The sequence below is a fragment of the Rhinatrema bivittatum genome, chromosome 2, assembly GCF_901001135.1.
Source record: "Rhinatrema bivittatum chromosome 2, aRhiBiv1.1, whole genome shotgun sequence".
Classification (NCBI taxonomy): domain Eukaryota; kingdom Metazoa; phylum Chordata; class Amphibia; order Gymnophiona; family Rhinatrematidae; genus Rhinatrema; species Rhinatrema bivittatum.
This window is the reverse complement of record NC_042616.1, coordinates 595,942,789-595,967,546: the sequence shown is the minus strand read 5'-3', so window position 1 is coordinate 595,967,546 and position 24,758 is coordinate 595,942,789. Positions and strand designations below refer to the sequence as shown.

General features: G+C 42.3%; 1 protein-coding gene across 5 annotated transcripts in view; it reads right to left on the bottom strand.

Moving 5' to 3' along the window:
* The window catches only part of GREB1L (GREB1 like retinoic acid receptor coactivator), a 729,370-nt gene that overhangs the window by 205,993 nt on the left and 498,619 nt on the right, over positions 1-24,758 (bottom strand). For all 5 annotated transcript variants that reach the window (XM_029591103.1, XM_029591107.1, XM_029591104.1 and 2 more), the window contains 2 exons: positions 9,478-9,804; positions 909-1,037 (listed from right to left, as the gene is read on the bottom strand). In XM_029591103.1, the coding sequence (XP_029446963.1) occupies positions 909-1,037; positions 9,478-9,804 (456 nt within the window). The remainder of the gene's footprint in view (positions 1-908; positions 1,038-9,477; positions 9,805-24,758) is intronic.

Sequence of the window (24,758 nt, the reverse complement as noted above, 5' to 3'; positions counted from 1 at the left end):
GAAAAATTCCTGGAGGAAAAGTCCATAACACATCATTATCCAGGGTAGACTAAAGAAAGCTATTGCCATCACTGGAAGTTGGTAACAAGAAAAAGATCTACTTTTTGGGGTCTGCAGCTATTTGCAACCCAAACTGGTCAATATTAGAGACAGGATGCTGGGCTCAATGGACCCAGTACGGCATTTCTTATGTTCTTAAATATTTCCATATGTTGCTGTTGAGTCAGCTCCCTTTAATCTGTGTACCATGACTCCATGGTCTACAACTTCCTTTCCATTGAAAAATGTGTGGTTTTTTCCTGTATTAATACCTTTTAAGTATTTGAACATCTCTATTCTTTCCTCTCCCTTCTCTATTTTACCATAAACATATTTAGGGCTTATGGGGCAGACTCAACATCATTTTGGTAGCCTTTCCCTGGACTGCACCTACTCTGTCTATATAGAACATATTGGAAATATGGTCTTCAGAACTGATAACAATACTTCGGATGAGTTTTTTCCAATGACCTGTACAGAAGCATTATCACCCTCTTTTTTTCTACTGGTTGTACCTCTCCTTATGCATTCTAGTATTCTTCCAATTCTCACCTTTACCTTGTTATAGTGTTGACCTACCTGGAAATCATCAAATATGATCAGACTAAGATCTCTTTCCTGTTTGGTGCACAATCAGTATCTGCTCCCTTGGATTTCTGTACTCTAAATGCATGATTACATTTTTTTTTGCATAAAATTTTGGCTGTGAAACTCTTAGCCATATCTTACATTCTCTTAGATCACCCCTCAGATGAGCACATTCATGAAATCAGATCTTGCTCTTCACATATAAAGACACAAAACTGATGTTCAAGCCAGTGATGAAGCAGCTTTATTCTAACTCACATGGCTGATCTCAAAAGGCTCACCTAGTGATGTGTTCTTGAAATGCGATGCCAAGAAACTCACTTTTCCTGTGATGAGCTCATAACTGATCTCTTTCAAGAACTCGCTGGTAGTAAGCATGCTCTCAGCTAGGGCTCTTGATTGATACTGACCTAGAACACAAAGTGGTATTAAGGAAACCAGTTGGAAAAACTTTTCTATATCACCTATAAGACTCTAATTTCTTGAGTTAATAGATATGAGGCATATGCTGAGGATACAGGCATTTGCATTTGTATATATGGTGGTTTCTTCTTTAATGTTTTCATAAAAATAATGTGAAATGCAAAACCCTTCTACTTTCCTTCCTAGACACATTGTCCTGCAATTCAAATGGGTATGTAAAAATGCATAAATAAAACATTTGTGCAATGCTAATTTATACATACTGTATACTCTGAGAGTAATTTTCCAGAGGGAGTTCTGCAGGTTAAGTAGTGCTTTACCTGCTGAAATGGCCCTTTAGAAAACTGCACGACCGATACGTGCACAAAATTACGTGCATACACACGGCATGCGCATACTTTTACATACACAGGGGAGAGGCATTCCAAAGAGTGGGAGGGATGGGCTGCACCTTAACCAGCGTGGAACCAGGCTTCTGGCACTAACCTTTAAAAAGGAGATAGAGCAGCTCTGAAACTAAATTGATGGGGGAAAGCCAACAGTCACTCAGAAGTGCATGGTTCGAAATGATATATCTTTGAAGGATACTAGCAAAACAGGGATGTTAGGGCATCCTGATAGAGAGGTTGCAATAAATGCTAAAAAAAAAAAAAAAAAGCCCATGTGGCTTTAAGTAAAGAGAAGATAGAGCAGAAAGATTCCAAATTAGTACTGCCAACTGATAAGCAGGTTGTTAATTCATACAAAATACATACTTTGAAATGTCTATATACAAATGTGAGAAGTCTGAAAAATAAGATGGGACAGTTAGAATGCATAGCACTGAATGAAGAGGTAGATATAATTGGCATCTCAGAGACCTGGTGGAAGGAGGTTAACCGATGGGACACTGTGATACCAGGACAGAATGATAGGATGGATCAAATTGGTGAAGGGGTGGGCACTATATGTTAAAGAGAGCATAGAGTCAAACGGAATAAAAGTTCTAAAGGAAAAATAATGCACTGTAGAATCTTCTTGGATAGAAATTCCATGTGAGAAGAGGAATAGAATAACAGTAGGGGTAAACTACCGTCCACCTGGCCAGAATGAACAAACAAGATAATGAAATGCTAACAGAAATTAGGGAAGCTAACAAAAATAGCAACAAAGTAACAACGTGTGATTTCAATTACCCAGCATTGACTGGGTAAATGTCACATCAGGACATGCTAAGGAGGTAAAGTTTCTAGATGGAATAAAATACTGCTTTCATGGAGCAGCTAGTACAAGAACCAACAAGAGGGGGCAGCTATTTTAGACATAATCCTTAGTGGAACATATTATTTGATGAAAGAAGTAATAGTGTAAGGGCCACTTGGCAATAGTGATCATAAAATGATCAAATTTGACTTGATAACTTGGAGGAAGAACGCTAAGGAAAACTACTGTGATGGCATTTAACTTCCAAAAGGAAAATAATGATAAAATAAGAAAAATGGTTAGGAAGAAACTAAAAGGTGCAGCTGCAAATGTCAAGAATTTACATCAGTCGTGGACACTGTTTAAAAATATCATCTTGGAAGCCCAGACCAGATGTATTCCACGCATTAAAAAAGGTGCAAGGAAGGTAAAATGGCTGCCAGGATGGTTAAAAGGTGAGGTGACAGAGGCTATTCTAGCCAAAAGAACATCTTTCAAAGAATGGAAATGGGATCCGAATGAAGAAAACAGGAAACAGCATAATCACTAAAAGTTTAGATTCAAAGCACTGATATGGATAGCAAAGCAGAATTTGAAAAGAAGCTTGCTGTGGAAGCAAAACCTCATAATAAAATCTTGAAGCAAAAAGCCTGCAAAGGAGTCAGTTGGACCATTAGATGATTAAAGGGCAAAAGATGTGCTATGGGAGGACAAAGCCACTGTGGAGAGACAATGAATTTTTTGCTTCGGTCTTTACTGAGGAAGATGTAAAGCAGATATGCATTCCAGAAGTGATATTTAAAGGTGATGATTCAGAGGACATGAAACAAATCTCAGTGAACCTGGAAGATGTACTAGCGCAAACTAACAAACTAAAGAGTAGAAAATCACATGAACCATATGAAATAAATAAATACATATATATATATATAGAGAGAGAGAGAGAGAGAGAGAGCCCAGAGTGCAGAAAGAAATGAAAAATGAAATTGCAGACCTATTGTTGGTAATCTGTAAGCTATCATTAAAATCTGCTACAGTATCTGAAGATTGGAGGATGGCCAATGCAACCCCAGTTTTTAAAAAGGGTTCCAGGGGTGATCTGGGAAACTGCAGACCAATAAGCCTGATATCAGTACTGGGAAAAATGGTTGAAAGCATTCTAAGAACATAAGAAATTGCCATACTGGGTCAGACCAGCATCCTTTTTCCAAGCTACAAGTACCTGGCAAGTACTCAAACCCTAAGTAGATCCCATGCTACTGATGCCAGTAATAGCAGTGGCTATTCCCTAAGTCAACTTGATTAACAGCAGATAATGGACTTCTCCAAGAACTTATACAAACCTTTTTTAAACCCAGCTGCACTAACTGTACTAACCACATCCTCTGGCAACAAATTCCAGAGCTTAATTGTGTGTTGAGTGAAAAAGAATTTTCTCCGATTAGTTTTAAATGTGTTACTTGCTAACTTCATAGAGTGCCCCCTAGTCCTTCTATTATCCGAAAGAGTAAATAACCGAGTCACATTTATCAATTCTAGAAGTCTCATGATTTTAAAAACCTCTATCATATCCCCCCATAGCTGTCTCTTCTGCAAGCTGAACAGCCCTAACCTCTTTAGCCTTTCCTCATAGGGAAACTGTTCCATCACCTTTATCATTTTGGTTGTCCTTCTTTGTACCTTCTCCAGTGCGATTATATCTTTTTTGAGATGTGGCGACCAGAATTGTGCACAGTACTCAAGGTGCAGTCTCACTATGGAGCAGTCCAGAGGCATTATGACATTTTCTGTTTTATTCAACATTTCCTTCCTAATAATTCCTAACATTCTGTTTGCTTTTTTAACTGCCGTAGCATACTGAGCTGACGATTTCAATATATTATCCACTATGACGCCTAAATCTTTTTCCTGGGTGGTAGCACCTAATATGGAACCTAACATTGTATAACTACAGCATGGGTTATTTTTCCCTATATGCATCACTTGTCCACCTTAAATTTCATCTGCCATTTGGGTGCCCAATCTTCCAGTCTTGCAAGTTCCTCCTCCAATTTATCACAATCCACTTGTGATTTAACTACTCTGAATAAATTTATATCATCTGCAAATTTGATTACCTCACTTATCATATTCCTTTCCGGATCATTTATAAATATATTGAAAAGCGCCAGTCCAAATTTACACTTTTCCGCTGAGAAAATTGATCATTTAATCCTTCTCTCTTGTTTCCTGTCTTTTAACCAGTATGCAATCCACAAAAGGACTTCACCTCCTATCCCATGACATTTTAGTTTTCTTAGAAGCCTCTCACAAGGGACTTTGTCAAACGTCTTCTGAAAATCCAAATATACTGCATCTACTGGTTCAACTTTATCCACGTTTATTAACGCCTTCAAAAAAATGAAGCAGATTTGTGAGGCAAGACTTTCCTTAAGTAAATCCATGCTGACTGTGTTCCATAAAACAGGTCTTTCTATATGCTCTGTGATTTTAATCTTTAAATAGTTTCCAATATTTTTCCCGGCACTGAAGTCAGGCTCTCTGGTCTATAGATTCCTGGATCACCCCTAAAGCCCTTTTTAAATATTGGGGTTACATTGGCCACCCTCCAAGTCTTCAGGCACAATGTATGATTTTAATGATAGGTTACAAATTTTAACTAATAGATCTAAAATTTCATTTTTGAGTTCCTTCAGAACCTTGGGGTGCATACCATCCGGTTCAGGTGATTTGCTACTCTTTAGTTTGTCAATCTGGTCTACTACATCTTTCAGGTTCAGTGATTTCGTTCAGTTCATCTGCCTCATCACCCTTGAAAATTACCTCTGGAACCGGTATCTCCCCAACATCCTCATTAGTAAACACAGAAGCAAAGAATTAATGTAGTCTTTCTGCAATGGCCTTATCTTTCCTAAGAGCCCCTTTAACCCCTTGACCATCTAACGGTCCAACTGCTTTGGATATTTTTTTAAAGTTTTTATTATGAGTTTTTGCCTCTATGGCCAACTTCATTTCAAATTCTTTCTTAGCCTGCCTTATTAGTGTTTTACACTTAACGACAATGCTTGTGCTTTTTCCTATTTTCTTCACATGGATCCTTTTTCCAATTTTTGAAGGATTTTTTTTTTGCTAAAATAGTTTCTTTCAACTCATATTTTAACCATGCTAGTAATCGTTTTGCCTTTCTTCCATCTTTCTTAATGCATGTAGTACATCTGGACTGCACTTCTAGGATTGTATTTTTAAACAACGTCCACGCCTGTTGTACACTCTTAACCTTTGCAGCTGCACCTTTCAGTTTATTTCTATTTTCCTCATTTTATCAAAGTTTCCCTTTTGAAAATTTAGTTAGAGCTTTAGATTTACATATTGGCCCCCTTCCCGTCATTAGTTCAAATTTGGTCATTTTATGAACACTATTGCCAAGTGGCTCCACCACCATTACCACTGTCACCAAATCCTGCGTTCCATAAGAATTAAATGTAAAATAGCTCCCTCTCTCATTGGTTCCTGAACCAATTGCTCCATGAAGAAGTCGTTTATTACATCCAGAAAACTTATGTCTCTAGCATGTCCTGATGTGACATTTAACCAGTCAATATTGGGGTAACTGAAATCTCCCATTATCACTACTCTGCCAAATTGGTTAGCTTCCCTGATTTCCCTTAGATTTCATGTCTGATCATTTTGGCCAGGTGGACTGTAGAATACTCCTATCACTATACTCTTACCCAACACACAAGGGATTTCTACCCATATAGATTCTACTGAGCATTTAGTTTCTTGTATGATCTTTATCCTGTTGTCTATACCTTCCCGGACATAATGTGCCACACCCCCATCAAGTTAGTCCTCCCTATCAATCAGGCCGATTCAGTAAAAGTCGCGGGAGAGTGCCGCTCTCCCGGCGCGCGCACAGGCCACTCTCCTGTTCGCGCGATTCAGTATTTAAGTGAGGGCCCACGGTAAAAAGAGGAGCTAGGGACACTATCACGTCCCTAGTGCCTCTTTTTTGACAGGAGCAGCGGCTTTCAGCGAGTTTGACAGCCAACGCTCAATTTTGCCGGCATCAGTTCTCAAACCCGCTGACAGCCACGGGTTCGGAAACCGGACGCCCGCAAAATTGAGCGTCTGATTTTCAACCCGTGAGCCGATTTAATTTATTTTTTTTTAATTATTTTTTTAATTTGGGACCTCCGATTTAATATTGCCATGATGTTAAGTTAGAAGGTGAACAGAAAAGCAGTTTTTACTGCTTTTCTGTACACTTTTCGGGTGCCGGCAGAAATTAACACCTACCTTTGAATAGGCGCTAATTTCTGAAAGTAAAATGTGCGGCTTGGCTGCACATTTTACTTAGTGAATCACGCGGGAATAACTAATAGGGCCATCAACATGCATTTGCATGTTGCAGGCGCTATTAGTTTCGGGGGGTTGGACGCACATTTTCGATGCGCTATTACCCCTTACTAAATAAGGGGTAAAGCCAGCGCGTCAAAAACGCGCGTCCAAACGCGGGTTATTAACAGTGCGCTCTGCCAAAGCGCACTGTACTGTATCGGCCTGATTCTAATACAATTCGTACCCTGATATAGCACTGTCCCATTGGTTATCCTCCTTCCACCAGGTCTCTGAGATACCAATTATGTCTATTTCATCGTTCACTGCTATACATCTTACTTCTTAGCCTTCTGATATTGGCATGTAGACATTTTTAATTCCTTTTTTTGATTGTATTAGCAACCTGCTTTTTAGTTGATAGGGATAATGTGGAATTATTTAGCTCAGGTGATTCTTTATTTATAGGCACATGGACTACTTTTCTTTTATTGCAACTTCTCTGTTGGGATGCCCTAACTCTCCTGTTTCATTAGTATCCTTCAAAGATACATTCCTCCACACCATGCACTGCTGAGTGACTATCGGCTTTCCCCCTTGTTCTAGTTTAAAAGCTGCTCTATCTCCTTTTTAAAAGTTAGCGCCAGTAGCCTGGTTCCACTCTAGTTAAGGTGGAGCCCACTCTATCAGAAAAATCGCCCTCATCCCCAAAAGGTTGTCCAGTTCCTTACAAAACTGAATCCCTCTTCCCTGAACCATCGTCTCATTCACGCATTGAGATTCTGGAGTTCTGCCTGCCTTTGTGGATCTGCACGTGGAACAGGGAACATTTCAGAGAATGCCACCCTGGAGGTTCTGGATTTCAGCTTTCTACCTAAAATCTTAAATTTGGCTTCCGGAACCTCCCTCCCACATTTTCCTTTGTTGTTGGTGCCCACACATGTACCACGACAGCCGGCTCCTCCCCAGCACTGTCTTATCATCCTATCTAGATGACATGCGAAGTCTGCCACCTTCACACCAGGCAGGCAAGTTACCAGGTGGTTCTCATGTCCACCAGCCACCCAGCTATCTACATTTCTAATAATCGAAACACCAACTATGATGGCTGACCTAACCCCTCTAAAGAACAAAATTATTGAACATATAGATAAACATAGATAATGGAGCAAAGTCAATATGGATTTAGCCAAGGGCAGTCTTGTCTTACCAATTTGCTACATTTTTTTGAAGGCATGAATAAACATGTAGATAAAGGTGAGCCAGATGATATAGTGTATCTGTAGTTTTTGAAAACGTTTGACAAAGTACATCATGAGAGACTTTTTAGGGAATAAAAAAGGTAATGCAATGGGGACAATGTTCTGTTGTGGACTAAGAACTGGTTAAAAGATAGAAATGGTCAAATTTCTCAATAAGGTGAATAGTGGAGTACGCCAGGGATCTGTACTAAGACTGCTGCTTTTTAATATATTTATACATGACATATAGGAATAACGAGTGAAGTGATCAGATTTACTGATGATACAAAATTATTCAAAGTTGTTAAATCACAAGAGGATTGTGAGAAATTGCAAGAGGACCTTGCAAGACTGGGCACACAAATGGCAGATGACTTTTAATGTGGACAAGTTCAAAGTGATGCACTTAAGGAAGAGCAATCTATGTTATAGCTATTCATTGCAAGGTTCCACATTAGAAGTCACCACTCAGGAAAAGGATCTAGGCATCATCATAGACTATATGTTGAAATGCTCTGCTCAGTGTGTGGCAGCAGCCAAGAAAGCAAATAGAATACTAGGAATTATTAGGAAGAGACTAAAGAATGAAATGGAGAATATCATAACGCCTTTGAATTGCTCCATGGTGCAACTACATCTTGAGTGTTGTGTGCAATTCTGGCCACTGTATCTCAAAAAAGCTATAACAGAACTAGAAAAGATACAGAGAAGGGTGACCAAAATGATAAAAGGGATGGAACAATTCCCCTGAGGAAAAGCTAAAGAGGTGAGGGATCTTCAGCTAGGAGAAGAGACGGCTGAGGGGAGATATTATCAAGGTCTATAAAATAATGGGCAGAATGGAACAGGTAAATGCAAATCGTTTGTTTACTCTTTCAAAAAGTATAAAGATGAGGGGACATGCAATGAAGTTCTTAGTGTTTGGGTAATTGCCAGGTTCTTGTGGCCTGGTTTGGCCTCTGTTGGAAACAGGATGCTGGGCTTGATGGACCCTTGGTCTGACCCAGTATGGCAATTTCTTATGTTCTTATGTAAGTTACTAAGTAGTACATTTAAAACAAATAAGAGAAAATATTTTTTTACTCAGTACATAATTAAGCTCTGGAATTCATTGTCGAGGATGTGGTGAAAGATGTTAGTGTAGCTGGGTTTAATAAAGGTTTGGACAAGTTCCTATTTACCTTTCGGGATCATGCCAGATACTTTTCACCTGGATTGGCCATTGTTGGAAAGAAGATACTAGACTTGATTGATCTTTGGTCTGACCCACTATGGCAAATATTATATTCTTATATTTGCCAGCTAACATGCACAATGTTATGAAATGTATCTATTAATAACCACTTTACCAGAGTACAATGATTTGAATTGCTCAATATAAAGGGAATGTTTTCAGCAATCAAACTATGGCCCTATCAGATCTTGTGTCATTAGACAGGCTTCCTTCAGTAGATATTACTAGCTAACATGCCAAAGGAGAGAAAAAAAGGAAAGAGAGAGAAAAATGAAAAACAAAACAAAAGAAAATTCTCATGTATATAGCTCTGGAAGTTGAGGAAGTAAATAGTACAAGGAGGGGAAAGGTAAACAAACGATGATTAAAGAACACTGGATCAAGCACTATATACAACAGTTCTGTCTATCACAATGCTGGAAAGTTACTTACCCAAGACTATAACGCAAAACTCATTCCCTCGGAGCTTTGAAGAACAAATTGCTACCACATAGTCTGGGAGTCTCTGCTGATTCTTCATTTCACTCAAAGATCGCATTGTCTCTGAAATACCCTCTGCTAAGGAATTGTAGGTGACAACAACATGAACCAAGTCCCGAGACACACTAGCGTTTAATCTGGCCAGCCAAGGGAGCTGTCCTGGTGACACCAAAACACACTGAGTATTCATCTGCATGGATCTTTCTTTTGCAGTTAACTCCTGCATAGCTTTAAGCATGATTTGTTCAAATTCTTCCCTCAGGGGTATCTGATCAGGACCTAAATAAAGAGAGAAATTACAATGGTCATCAAAGACATCCATCATCACAGATGCACAAGGGACCTTCACCAGGCCTCTATAAGGACTAGAGGTTAGAACTAACAGTCTGGTCACTATTTTTTATTTAAACAGGGTTTAAATCTAAAAGCCTTCCTTCCAAGTGTAATCTGCCCACCAAAAAATAATTCAACTGGCTAAAAATTAAAACATACTGGCATTTCTATGTATATTAAACACTTTTGTAGGAGTGAAATTTTCCTCCAGGAATGAATAACCTCAGAAAAAGAATTTAGTTGGCTAACAATGTTACAACATAGCCGAATTTTAAAAGCGTTGCTCGCGCTAAAAGGCCCAAATACATGAGTATATGGGCCGCATATGAGCAACGCATATTTTAAAAGCTGCAAATTATGTGCATATATTCAAATGCTTGAGTTAAAAAAAGGGGGCGGAGTTAGTACGCGTCAGGGGTGGGCCCAACAGTTACGTGTGTAAATTCGTATTTTAAATCTAGTGGCCTAAAACGACTGGGTGATGGATCTGGGACAACTGGGGGGAGTGCAGGCTGAAGAATCAGAGGGACCAGGATGACCTTGATATGGACTGGGCAAACTGATGGACTAGTTGGTAAAACTGGGAATGTCCTTCATACAAGAATTTTTTAAAATCTGTTTACCTGCATGTGTTAAAGCCGACAAAGTCCAAGGAAGATACACGAAGCAGGTTTGCTCGAGTAACGGCTTAAAATTGGGAGCACACATACGCAAGGTAGGTTTACTTTAAATCACATGTGCATCTGCAAGCATAATTTTAAATTTCAGCGTATGTCCGCTCACGTGTCCATGTGTTAAAGTTACCGTCATTGGCATTTATATAAATATATAACACTCTTAGCCAACTAAAATCTTTTTCTGAGGTTAATCCTTAGAGGAAATTTTCACACCTATAAAAGTGTTTAACAGGATAAAGACATGGCTGGATTTAATAAGGCCCTTTAATAAGGGGGGGGGGGGGGCAGGGAAGATCCTCCTCAGAAATATTATTAGGGTGCACGGAGATGTTTCCCTGCCTGCCTTGGATTATCAGAGGTGAGGGGGGAATCTGAACTTGATTTCAGAGTTCTAATTCTAACCTGCAGCAGCAGTTACTTGAAAAAAATTAAATGCGGGGCCTGGGAGCCCTCGCGCACTGACAGGCCTATTGGTGCCCTGTCCTCTCCTCCCGCATTGGTTTCCTTTAACCACAGAAGACTGTATGAGAGGTGGGGTGCTGCTGGGCCTGTCAGCACTTGATGGATCCCAGACTCCCCAATGAACTTTTTCAAATAACTGTTGCTATGAGATGGTACTGCAGTGGGAGCAGGTCCGGAGAGAGGCAAAACATTAGTGAAGTTTCAGCACCTATGAAAATTTGGAGCCAGAGGCAGTTGCCTAGGATACCTATACCAAAATTCGGGCTGGATAAAGAGGAACAATTGAACAATATTTTTCTTATATCATTCAAATGAAGATATACTAGAAGGAGGAAAATAATCAACTGAGCTAGTATATTAAAGGGTGGAGGATAATTTTCAAAGTCATTTGCACAAATAAAATGTGGTTTTATGCATGTAAAAGCAAGTTTGTTTACCATACATGGTGTTTTCTGTAGATAGCAGGATGAATCAGCCATGATCTATGGGTGACGTCATCCAGCGGCACTGAAAATAGATCTGCCTCTACAAGCTGGTGGAAAAATTACTTACCGGATAATTTTGTTTTCCTTGGTGTAGACGGACTCAGGATCAGCAGGTTTATGCTCCCTTGCCAGCAGATGGAGACGAAGCAAGCTGACGTCACAGTATATATAACCCTGCAGTGACTCCAGCCTGCCAGTATTCTCTTCAAAAGCAACCATGGACAGACTAGCAAAAAACTTGATTAAAAACAGATAACCAGAACTGTACTCAACCAACCATAAACACTGAATTCACATAAAATTCTAGGTACCCCAAGCTAGAGACTAGATGAACACTTACCAGTAATCCCTTGGGACCCAGAGCCCCACAGGAGAACTATTGACACACTCATGCGGCAGCCGAGGGTGGGAAGCTGAGTCAATCTGTCTACATTAAGGAAAACAAAATTATCAGGTAATAATTTCTCCATTTCCTAGCGTGTAGACAGATGGACTCAAGACCAGTAGGATGTACCAAAGCTATACCCCAACAGGGTGGAAGGTTGCCCGCAGTCCAGTCAACACCACATGTGCAAAGGCTGCATCCTCTAGGGCCTGCACATCCAGTCGAAAAACCTGGAAAGAATGTGTAAGGAGGACCATATCGCAGCTCGGCAGGTATCGACGAGAGACAACAGACTATCCTCCGCCCATGACACTAGCTGAGCCCTAGTGGAATGAGCCCTAACCTGAGTAGGCAATGCTTTTCCAGCATCCACATAAGTGGCCGTGACCACCTCCTTAATTCAACGAGCTATGTAGCCCATGAAGCCAGAGCGCCCTGCTTACTCCTGCCATTGAGAACAAACAGGTGATCCATCTTTCAAAAAGTCTCAGAGACCTCTAGATACCGCACGATAAGACATTTAACATCCAAGGAGCAAAAATGGCAAAACTCCTCCACATTCCTGACCTTATCCACGGATGGCAAGGAGATGGACTGATTCAAATGAAAGTCCGAGACTACCTTGGGCAAGAAGGATGGAACAGTTGTAGTGCCCCTGGAGTCACCCAAAGGAATGGCACCTGGCAAGATAAGGCCTGTAGCTCAGAAATCCGAAGCACAGAACATATAACCACCACAAACACAGTCTTCAAATTCAACAACCGTAAGGAAAGGTTACGCAGTGATCAAAACATAGGGCCTGTAAAGTCCAGCACCAAATTAAAACTCCAGAATAGAACCAGTAACCTCAAGGGAGGCCCTAAGGTGCTTCACTCCCTTCAAAAAACAGGCCACATCAGGATGAGACGGCAAGGAAACACCATTCACCAGGTCTCTGAAACAGGCAAGAGCCGCAACCTGCACCTTCAAGGAATTAAGGGCCAAGCCTTTATTCAATCCATCCTGCAAAAAATCCAGAATGACAGGGATTTTAACTGACCAAGGAAGAACACCCCGCTCTCACACCGGGCCTCAAAAACTCTCCAAACTTGCACATAAGCCAAGGAAGTGAAACACTTATGAACGCAGCGTAAAGTAGAAATCACCGCAGAGGAATAACCACCAGGAGTTGTCGCAAAAACGCATATCATGGATGCCTGGGCCAGTCCGGTAACACCAGGAGTACTAGCCCCCTCTGGCCTTTAATCTTGCATATTATCCTTCCCAGCAAGGACCACATAGGAAAGGCATAAAGCAATCTGTCTTCCGGCCAGACCTGTACGAGAGTGTCTATTCCCATGGACCATGGATCTCTCCTGCGACTGTAGAAGCGAGGAACCTTTGCATTTTGAGAAGACACCAGCAGGTCTAGAAACAGAAGGCCCCAGCGATCCACAATCAGCTGAAATGCCTCGGCTGACAACACCCATTCTCCTGGGTCCAGACTCTCCCTGCTGAGAAAGTCCACTCTTACGCTGTCTTTTCCTGCAACGTGAGAGGCCGAGATCATCTGCAGATGACCTTTCGCCCATTCCATCAGCTGGTCTATTTCCTGCGACACTTGTTGTCTCTTGGTTCCTCCCTGGCAATTGATATAGGCCACTGTCGTTGTGTTGTCAGACATCATGCGAACCACTTGATTCCGCAGCCTGTGGCTACAAGCATGCCAGCCGTACTGCTTGATGTTCCAGCGGGACTCTTCGGCATTAACTCAAGACAGTGAGCCCCCCAACCATGGAGATTCGCATCTGTCATGTGTACCAACCAGGCCGGAGAGGACAAGGGAACTCCCTTTCTCAGATTTCCATCGGCAAGTGGAGCTGAACTGCATAATCCTGGGACTGCAGGTTCCAACAAGATAGCAGAGAGTGCTGAAGAAGATGCATATGCGTACGTGCCTATGGCACCACTTCCAGAATAGCTGCCATCAAGCTGAGTACCTGTAGATAGGACCACACCATCAGGCGTATGGTGTTCCTGACGCACTTGAGACATCTCTGGATCCAAACTTCCGGTAGGAAAACTCTGTCCAGTCCCATGTCGAATCGGACCCCCATATACTCTGACTGGGATGGTTGAAAATTGCTCTTGACAGGTTCACCACCTAAATGAGCTCCTGCAATAAGGAGATCACCTTATATGTCACCAGGCAGCTCTCTTCCGGAGACTTGGCTTGAGTCAGCCAGTTGTCCAAACATATGTGCACCAGGATTCCTTCTTTTCGCAAGGCCACCACTACCGCCACCATAATCTTGGAAAATGTTCTGTGAGCGGTGGCTAGACCAAAAGGCAGCGCCCGAATCTGATAATGGCACCCCAACACCTCAAAGCATAGAAAGCATTGGTATTCCAATTGGATGGGAATATGAAGGTAAGCCTCTGACAGATCAAAGGAGGTCAGAAATTCCCCAGACTGCATCACCATTATTACAGAGCGTAAGGTTTCCATTAGAAAACGAGTCACTCTCAAGTGACGGTTGATCCTCTTGAGATCCAAGATGGGAGGAAAGGAATCCTACTTCTTGGGCAAAATAAATGGAATATTGCCCCATACTTTCTTGAGACGAGGGCACCAGATCCATAGCAGTCAGTCTGAAGAGCCTTTGAAGCGTGAACTCCACTGCCTGCTTCTTCTATGGGGAGTGGAAAGGGGTCACCATGTGCATGTCCCGAGTAATACTGCGAAATTCCATTGCATACACTTCGCATTTCACTTTCAGGCCTGACTGGTCCAACGTGATCTCGACCCACCTCCGATAAAAGAGAAATAGAGACGTCCCCCTATTTCCTGTTCCGGAAGGTAGGTCAGAAAACCTTCATTGGGAAGCTTGGGAAGGTCCACCCGAGCCTGCTCTTCTCTTGGGCTGCCAGGGACGAAAGGCCTGAGACTGACCGAAAGGCCGAGTCTCTCTGTAGGGATGAAAACGCCTGGAACCTTGGAATGACCCCTCATACCAAAGGGGCGCTATAACTGTTTCTTTTGCTCTGGCAACTAAGGCACTGGAAACTCGCCCTATGTACTGGCCAGTTTCTCCAACTCACTCCCAAACAAGAGTGAGCCTTTAAAGAGCATCTTGGTAAGATTGGCTTTGGAAGCTGTGTCAGCTGACCAATTTTTCAACCACAGTTGACGCCTGGCTGCTATCACTGAAGCCACTCTTCTGGCCTAGTTCCAGACCAAATCACAGCCTGTGTCTGCTAAAAAAACAGCAACAGGCTCTATCACCACTCTGGAATTCCCTCCAGACTCATCAACCTCCTGAGAGAGAAGCAGACAAGATGTTGCCACTAGGGCGCAACAGGAGGCAATCTGTAAATTCATTGTTACTGCCTCAAAGACTTGCTTAAGAATAGTCTCAATCCTTCTATCATATACATCCTTCAAGGCCGCTCCTCCCTCTATGGGGAGGAATTCCCCATCTTCCAGGGAATCTGGATCAACTTCATCATCAGTGCCATCCGGATTCTTGTCGGGAACAACCGCAGGGAGCCAAGGCAAGCCCCCACACTTAAGCACTGGAAGAGGGATGAGGGTCCAATCAGACAGAAATGGGGGAAGCAGAGGGCTGCGCCTGAAAGAAGGCGTATAAGCCTTGAAAAACTTCCACCCAAGAAAAAGCAGCTGGGTCCAGACCAAGCCCAGAAGGAACTGGAGCTGGTCCCACAAAACTGCCCTCGCCAGCGGAGGAGCCAGTCAAGGAAGAACCAAGATCTGGGGCCCCCCAGTCAAGGCCGTGACCAACCCATCAACAGAATGGGAAAAGCCAGGCTTAGCAAATAATAAGGAAGACAACTCTCCCTGAGCGTCTGAGTTAGAAGCACAGGTCAGGCTGAGAAGCCCTAATATGACAGGCATCACAAATAGGAAGACGCTTTGGCTTCTTGCTTACCAGCGCCATCGCTGTGGTAAACGTGTGTTGGATTGGCTCGTGCTCAAAAATGAAATGCGCCCAAAAAATAATCGCCTAGAAGAAAGCTCGGCAAGGCGCACGCACAACCTGTGCACCAAGTTAAGCGCATAAAAAAGTTTGTGTGCGTAAAAAGCGCGCCCAAAAATTGAGTGCATAAGGCATGCGCAGAACTGACACATTGAGTACAATGACGGCTTATAGAGGGCAGCAAAACACACACACAAGAGCACACAAAAACAGCTACCATGGCAAACAACGTGGCATGCAAGAAAAAGCCTAAGTGCGGGGCCTAGCCCACTGGGGGCCGCTCAACCCGCCAGGCTGCCCAGTTCCCCAACCCCCATGGGCCCGGGAACGAACGTCTGCATGGCGCGCCAAAAACAGAGACCGGAGGAAGTCCTGAAACCCCTCGCTCATTCAGGTAAAACTTTCCCCCTTTTTTTTTTAAACCTTACCGCTCAGCGCTTACCAGCTGAGTACAGAGCTGGTTTCCGGCTGCGGGGGAGAGGGCATCTGCCATCACCACTGTGCTCGGCCTTCTGCACCCGCTGCCTTTCAGCTGAGCAGCTTTGTCCATGCCAGGAAACCCAGTTACCGGACCAAAGCACACCTCTGAGGGACCACGGAAATCACCTCAGGAATTCTCAACTGGGGGAGGGATCTTTAAATATCACCGCAGGAGAGCGTGACTTTCTTTTCCTGACTTTAGAAATTCAAATTCCTCCTTTCAAAAAGCTCAAAAGAATCCCCATAGGGAGATGCACGTCCACCATCTGCTGGACACGGAGAATACTGGCAGGCTGGGGTCACTGCAGGATTGTATATACTGTGACATCAGCTTGCTCCATCTCCTGGCAGGGGAGCATAAACCCACTGGTCCTAAGTCCATCTGTCTACATGCTAGGAAATAGAATTTTGAGCTCTACTGAGCATGTACGGTAGTTCCTGCACGGGTATTACCTCAGTCTATGTCAAAGCTAGCAGTAGTATAGTCTACTCTCCAGGGAGGCGGGTATCTCATGGTTAATTTATGTTGCTATCCATGGAAAACACCATTTACAGTAAACAAATTTGTATTTTTCCACCAATAAACAAGACTGAATTAGCCATGATTTCTGGGGAGTCCCAAGCTAAGGGTTGCAGCAGAGCATTTACTGGTAAAAAAGCTGGACTCCACAGTGAAGTGCATACTAATTTTGTGGTATATGGTGCAGTATTGCCTGTCCAACCACATGTCCGATGTAGCTAGGCTACCCAAGCAGTAATGTGATGTGAAGGTATGCACTGATGATTGGATAGCAGCTTTACAAATGTTTTCAATAGGTACCTCGAAGATACGCAATTAAGAAAGCTGTTTGCTCTAACCTGGTGAGCTCTGATGGGATTGGTGAGAATCAGACCAGCTGTATCTTAGCAATGCTGAATCCAGTTTGTAATCCAGTTACATAAAGTCATCTTAGTTATGGCAATGTCGTCTGTTTGGATGATAAGACATGAACAGCTGTGATGTTTTCCGGTGCAATTGCAAGTGAAGTTTATAGTAAGCTAGAGCTCTTTTGCAGTCCAAAGTATGAAGTGCTTTCTCACCTCCATGAACATGACGATGAAAAAAGAAAGTTGGCAGCATGATTGAATGGTTTATATGGAATGCCAACACCACTTTCAGTAATAACTTGCAGTATGCTCTGAGTAATACCTTATCATGGAAGAACTTCATATATGGAGGATAGTGCACTCAAGCTTGAAGTTTATTCACATGGTGCTTGGATGTGACTGCTACCAGAAAAACAACCTTCCAGGTTAGAAACTTGAGAGACACCAAGTCCAGAGGCTCAAATGGAGATTGCATTAGCTGGGTGAGAACCATGTTGAGGTCCCAGGATACTAGTAGTTGCGAACCAGTGGTTGTAACTGTAAAAGGCCCCTCAAACTTGGAAACAAGTAGCTGCATGAAAACAAATGCCCTGATTTCTCTGGAATGGTAGGCAGCAATGGCACTGAGGTGCACTCACACTGATGCTGTTATGAGGCCAAATTGTGTCAAAAAGTGGAGGTAGGACAATCTGTTTTGGCTCATAAGTGAATGGATCTAGGTTGTGAGATGCACACCAGTTCGAATATCTTTTCCATTTGAAGGAGTAACTATGCCTTGTGGATGATTTCCTCACCAAGAGGAGTATGTTCTGAATTGGTATTGGCAAGGCCCAAGGTGCTAGGATCATACACTCAACATCTATGCCGTGAGGTTGAGCAACTGAAGGGATGGATGAAGTAGAGAGCCTTTCTCCTAAGGTAAGAAGCATGGGTTGTCTCCAAGATGTATGGAGGGTTGTGGACAGTTGTACCAGATATGCATACCATGCTTACCTGGGCCACACCAGCGTGATCAGAATCACGGTGGTTCAGTCCTGCATAAGCTTCTGTATGGTTCTCGCTTTAAATGATCTAGGAGGAAAAGCATTTACGAGGCATGTCTCAGTGTAGCACAAAAGCATCTTGCATTTCACGTAGCGCACTGGGTAGTATGGAGCAGAATCGATTTAATTTCTGATGCTGTTCTGACATGAATATTTATTTTATTTATTTATTTAAAAGTGTTTGTATACCGTCTTTACAAACAGTGTTTAATCAAAACGGTTTACATAACTAAATCAAAAAACAAATGTAAATAAAGATTTAAATTTAAAAGAACATAAAGATTATCAAATTATAAAAGCTCAAAATTACAAAAATATATAATAAAAATAAAAATCTAAAACAATGAATAGTTTACATAAAAAATAAATCAATATATAATAATGTTGTGCCCTGTGTGATGGAGAAGTAGTTATGTTATTTAGTGTGTGATATATGGAAAGCAGATTGAAATAAATGTGTTTTTAGGGAATAGGTCGATCCAAGGTTGACCCCAGATTCTGAACAGCTATGGATTGCTATAGTGACCATTCATGAGGACAGAAAACTCTGTTGAGGCAATCTACCAGGGTATTTTCTATGTTGGGCACATAAGTGGCCTATAATTTGGCCTTGTTCTCTATTGCCCACTGTCATATGAGTAGGGTCTGCTGTCAAAGCATCCAAGATCTGGTTCCTCCCTGCTTGTTCACATAAAACATGGCAACTTGTCTGTTTAAATCACAATGTCTTTCTCCTGGAGGACATGAGCGAAGGCTTCTAGTATATTGTGCATTGCTCCGAGTTCCAGAAGATTGATCTGAAGATAGTGTTCTTGAGGGGACCAAACACCTTGCGTCTTGTAGGGGCCAGTGTGGGCTCCCTAATCCAGAGTTGAGGCATCTGCGACCAGTACGACTTGGTAAGGGACCTGCTGAAGTGGCACTCCCTTGTGAAGAACTACTGGTTGCAACTACCAACAGATTTTCAATATTGTTTCCTGAGTGAGATGGACAGATGTATGGAAGGGTTGTAAAAATTGGTTCCACTGGCTATGTAGTCCCTATTGTAGGCAATGCATGTGTAAGCATCTGAGAGGGACCATGTGAACTGCCACTATTAAGTGACCCAAAAGCCCTAGAAGATGTCATGCTGTTATAGTCAGGGAAGTCAGTAGGGAGTTAGCAATCTCGGGTAATGTGGCTGCTTTGTCCAAAGAAACACTTGCACCTGTTCTGAGTCTATGAGGGCTCCAATGAATTGCAAGTGCTGAGTGAATACTAGGATTGACATTTACCGCTGTCTGTAAATGTTTCTGAAGATTGTTCCTTGTCGGGAATGCTAGAAGCCAGTCATCCAAATATGGAAACACTCGAATTCCCTGATGACATAAGTGGGCAACTACCACTTCAAAGCACTTTGTGAAGACACGGGGAGCAGATGAAACTCCAAATGGAAGAACTTTGTATTGTTCGTGTACTCTGACCACCTTGAAACATAGTAAATGCCAAAAAGAAGGGTGTTTAAATCATGTGCGCATAGGGATGTGCGCATAGACATTCTTGAGGTCCAAGGAGCACATCCAATTCACCCTGCTGAAGAATAGTGCTCAAGGAGGACATTTTGAATTTCTCCCTATGAAGATGCTGATTGAGATCCTGAAGATCTAGTATGGGTTGCAACTCCCCAGACGTTTTGGGTAATAAGAAATATTGGGAGTAGAATCCCTGGCCATACTGCATGGGAGGCACTTCCTATATGGCTCTGTGGCAACTTGAGCAGTAGAGGCTTGGGAACAGCCAGAGGAAAAGGAGGCAGGATCTGGCTGTTCCTTAAGTGAAGGTTATTTACAGTGAAAACAAAGGGCAGTGCAAAGCAAAACAAACAATTTAGACAGCTTACCTTGACTTCCCCAACACACAGTCTTTAAACATAACAGGTCTTAAAATGCATGTCAATCTCAAACCTTAAATGTAGCAGCTCTTAGCATTGGGACTGTTCCCCAGGGCACACTTAACCCTTCTAGGCCCTGAGGTCTTATACTCTGATGAAGGGCTCCTCCCTTCACCCAGAATTCCCTGTGGGTCTGAACCTTAAGGAGGATTGGGCGAGACTGCTGTGCCCAGTCTCTTAAGGTGATCTGAGGGAGTTTTCTGTAAATTTCCTCACAGGCTCTCTGTGCTAATAGCTGTTGTGCCTCTAGTCACAAAAGAGGAAGGTGTGCGGAGTCGAATGGTGGAACGCTGGACAATATTTAGGACCACTTGTCCTGTGATATTTGGTTCCAGACTGTTATAAACAATTAATTACTTTGTGATCTGTTGTTCAGAATATCAAGCATTTTTACTTACTTTCCTATAGATATGGGACAAGGTCAATTCCAACTTTATACCAGTCAGCTTCCATTGTATTTTACACTATCTGTACATATACAGTTATAGAATAACATAGCAGATGATGGCAGAAATCACCTCCCACCCCCCCTAAAAAAAAAATGGCCTAGCCAATCTGCCCGGTTATTCCTGCCCATATTGCTGAGGATATATACCAGCTGCCAGCCAGTGTGATTGCCTGTAGGATATCACTCCTTATCCAAGACAGGTTTGTCGTCTTCCTCATCCCAGGCTATATGACCTCCCCCCCCCCCCCCACACACACACATACACATATCTAGCTTTTCAGAAGAGTACTGGTTAGGCTTAGTCTACTCATACCCAAAGGCTGCAAAGCAGAGACAGTTTATACTTAAATTTTCTACTTCTGGAAACTTGGACTCAAGTCTGACCAAAGGTAAAAGAGTGAAATATATTTTCAGCCCTAACATGTGCCTATCCACTTCAGGAAAACTAACACTAGCGGAAGTTACTGCTCAGGTATATAGTATGGAGGTACTACAGTAAATAAACTGTCCTGACAGTAAGGTTCAAACTTTAACTTAAGAATGACAGTTAAGTTTATCATGTAAATACAAATTTTAGTGTTTTTGCTTTATCTCTGTAGATTACAGAATTACAAACCCATCATCTGCACCCGTATATGACTAGCATCAGAAGAGTATATATAGGCTTCAAAACAGAAAAAAGGGAAATGGGCAGGGCACTTGCTGATTATTTTGTCTAGCTAGTGACCACACTGTATACCAGAGAGGGGAAAAGGTTGGCCCTTCAACTTCAGAATTAAATACTATGATAAGCAAAAGTTTACCAGTTAGCTGGTAAACTTTTGCCAAACCATATTTCTGGCTAAATTTGAGCTTTACATGCAGAGCAATAAGGGGAATGTTTTTGTAGCACCTATATCCACCAAAACTTGGTACAATCCCATGTTATCAGTTTCTCAATCCTACTGGCACTGAAGCTGAAAAAAAAAATATTTTATTTGTACTGAGGAAAAAAATCAATCCTAAAGACATTCCCAATCAAATGACTAATGAACCCTTACCAAATACAACTTGAATAATTAGAAGGTGGCTTTTCCATTTGAAAGCAATAAGTATTTATATTATAAACAATGCAATTCAATAGGTAGTGATAACATATTTGTACACACCACCTGTGAAAGGCCTGGGTAATGCTATATCCCTCTTTGTTTCTCATTATCATAGCAAGAGAGATGATAAATTCAGATGCCCTAAACCAGTAGATTTGCATGCAGGAACTGAGATTGGGCTCTCTGGGAGGTCAGGACCACAGACTCAGACAGCTACAGAGATGATGTTTCACTATTTCTCTGAGTCTTAAGGTGAATTGGGGGGTGGAAGTGCTAACCCACTATAACCACACAACTTGCCTAATCAATTCTAGAGGGAGAAAGACATTTTCCTTTTAGATACAGTACCATGTCTTGAAGGTTGTCTTTCAATCTCCCCCCATTGTTCCCAAAAACCAAAGCAACTTTAAAACAAGACATAGTACAAATAAGAGACGTATGGGGAAAATGGTGATAACTTTTGAAAAAGAAAAAAAGTGAGTGTGGCAAAGTTACAGAGAATCAACAATAAATCACATAATCTACAATATTTTTACTCAGCGCTATGGCAGATTCTAATGTAACCACTGAATGCCAAAAGTGCTCCCAATGTATAGCAGATGCTGGTTTTAAAATTGACCAGTCATAATAGGCTTCATCGTAGGAGCGAGATTGCTATATGACTCCGCCTTATTTTTAATCATCGGTCAATATCATATATTTTTTTTAATGATTTTTACAAATGCTCTGAATATAACCGCTGGTTTACTTCACTCAGAAGTCTTCAAATCTTAACATGCATAACTTCAATGTGGAGTATATAACATCAATGGATACATTTTACCAAGGATTTTTTTTAAAGTGACTTATCTGAAAAATCAACGCTGGTTTGTTTAGCTCAGAAGCCTTCAGTTCTTAACTTGCCCGACATGGGTCTATGTTTTGAACAATGCTGTTCTTTATCAAGGGCTTAATGTCAGCGTCTATGAGATGAAAAAGATATATTATCTTGAAATTTGTATAAAACCAGTAATATAAACAATCTATGTGAATACAAGTAGGCACAATCTCTTAAATTAAAGAAGCAGCTGAAGCACTAACTGTATTTGTAGTCTATTTTGAAACTTAGATCTTAAACATGGCGTTCCCGCGTTCTATTTCCTGTGAGAGCGCCGGAAACACCAATCTTATAAATATGCAAAAGTGACGTCATGATCGTAATCAAGATAGTGTATACCATTCGATAGCAATATTCAAACCATTAGGTTGAACGGAATTCAATCTATAGCTCCACTGTTGTTCTCTGCGATTGAGGGTAGCCTTAACATTACCACCTCTCTGGTTAATATGAACTAATTCAATGAAACGCCATTTAATGTCTTGAAACGTATGATTATGTTGGAGGCAATGAGATACAATCGGTGCTTGAAGTTTGGAAGTAGCTAAACAGCTACGATGTTCAGTGAGTCTAGTTTTAATGGTGCTGTTGTGTTCCGCGGCTGTGGCGATGGCGTCCCACTGCGGCGACATCGGGCAGAGCTGCAGGAGACCGGTGCCCATCGCCACCGCACCCGAGCCTCTGGGGTAGACACCAGGCTGGGAGCCGTCCCTGCTCCTCCCTCGTGGCATCGGGCAGCTCTTCCTCCGCGGTCGAAATCCAAGATGGCCGCCTCCATCTTAGGCGCGAGGCCGCGCCTCCTCACTAGATTTAAAGGGACCTCGTCCCTTTAAGTGCCTGCACCTGTGTTCAATGAGCCAGATTAGAGGAAGTATATAAGGAGACTTCCTCTGCTCATTCCTTGACTTGGCAACGTCTCCTGGCAGCGTTGTTTGAGTCTGCTTGCTTCGGTGAGTCTTCTTGTGCTTTGGATCCTTGCTTCTTGGTTCCTGTCTCGTCTTAGTGATTCCTGGTCCCTGACTTCGGATTGGCAAGCAGTGATTCATGGTGTGTGACCTTGGACTGGCAAGCGGTGATTCCTAGTGTGTGACTTCGGACTGTCAAACGGCGATCCTTTGGTGTGTGACCTTGGCCTGGTAAGCGACGACCCTCTAGCACTTGACATCAGACTTCCTCTGGACCATCGTCTCCAAGGGCACACCTAAGTCCCAGCGGTCCAGGTTTCTACGGGCTCCTCCTGGGGGGACCGCAGGCTTCCAGGGATGAAGCTCCAGTTAGCCCTTGCACCGACCTCACGACTCCTTGACCTCTCAAAGGTCCACCCAAGTCCCAGTGGCCCGGGTCCCTACAGGCTCCTCCCGGGGGGACCGCGGGCTTCCAGTGGCAAAGACTCAGTTGTCTCCTCGACGTCTTGTCTCCTCGTCTGCCTCCACAGCCACCTCAGTCTCCAGTGCCGAGGGTCAGCTGGTCGCACCTTCTGTTCTGCCTCACCACCTGATGGGAGAACCTGCGGATCCACCTCCTAAGGTATACCATCCTTCCGTTGGTCCAAGGGTTCACAAGCTTGAGCATAACAGGTGCGTTTGGTCCTCCCTATATAAAGGAGGGGACATGGACATTGAAGCATGTAAATCACATTGGTAGAAGTGCAATCTGTCTGATCATAAGCAATGTGAATTTTCCCGTTTGGGTCTGTCCATTTAGTGCCAGTGATAGCTTGATTGCAGAAAGAACACTTGTTGCAAGTCCAATGTCCTATGGTGGTACTATCAAAAATAGTAGATGAATCAGATAAAATAAGAATGAATTACCAGATCTTTCAGATTCTTACCTCGAATATATGCAATAATGGGTTGTTACTGAAAATTTGAGTGCATTTTTAAAGTAGGCCAATGATATAAAATTAACTCAGAAATTTGTGAAGAAAGAATGGAATAAGGTAAAACACATGTCAATGAAATTTCTTCAGAATGTTTATTATGAAGGAGTAGCCAGTCACATTCTGCGTTGTAAGCCCTTTTGTAAGCTAGCTTAATATACTTGATAGGGTAACCTCGTTGCAGAAATTTATTGATCATAATTTGTGATTGCATAATAAAATCCTCTTTATGTGTACATAAACGACGAAGCCGGACGAACTGACTGGTAAATTTTTGCGTAAATGGAAGGGGTGAAAACTGG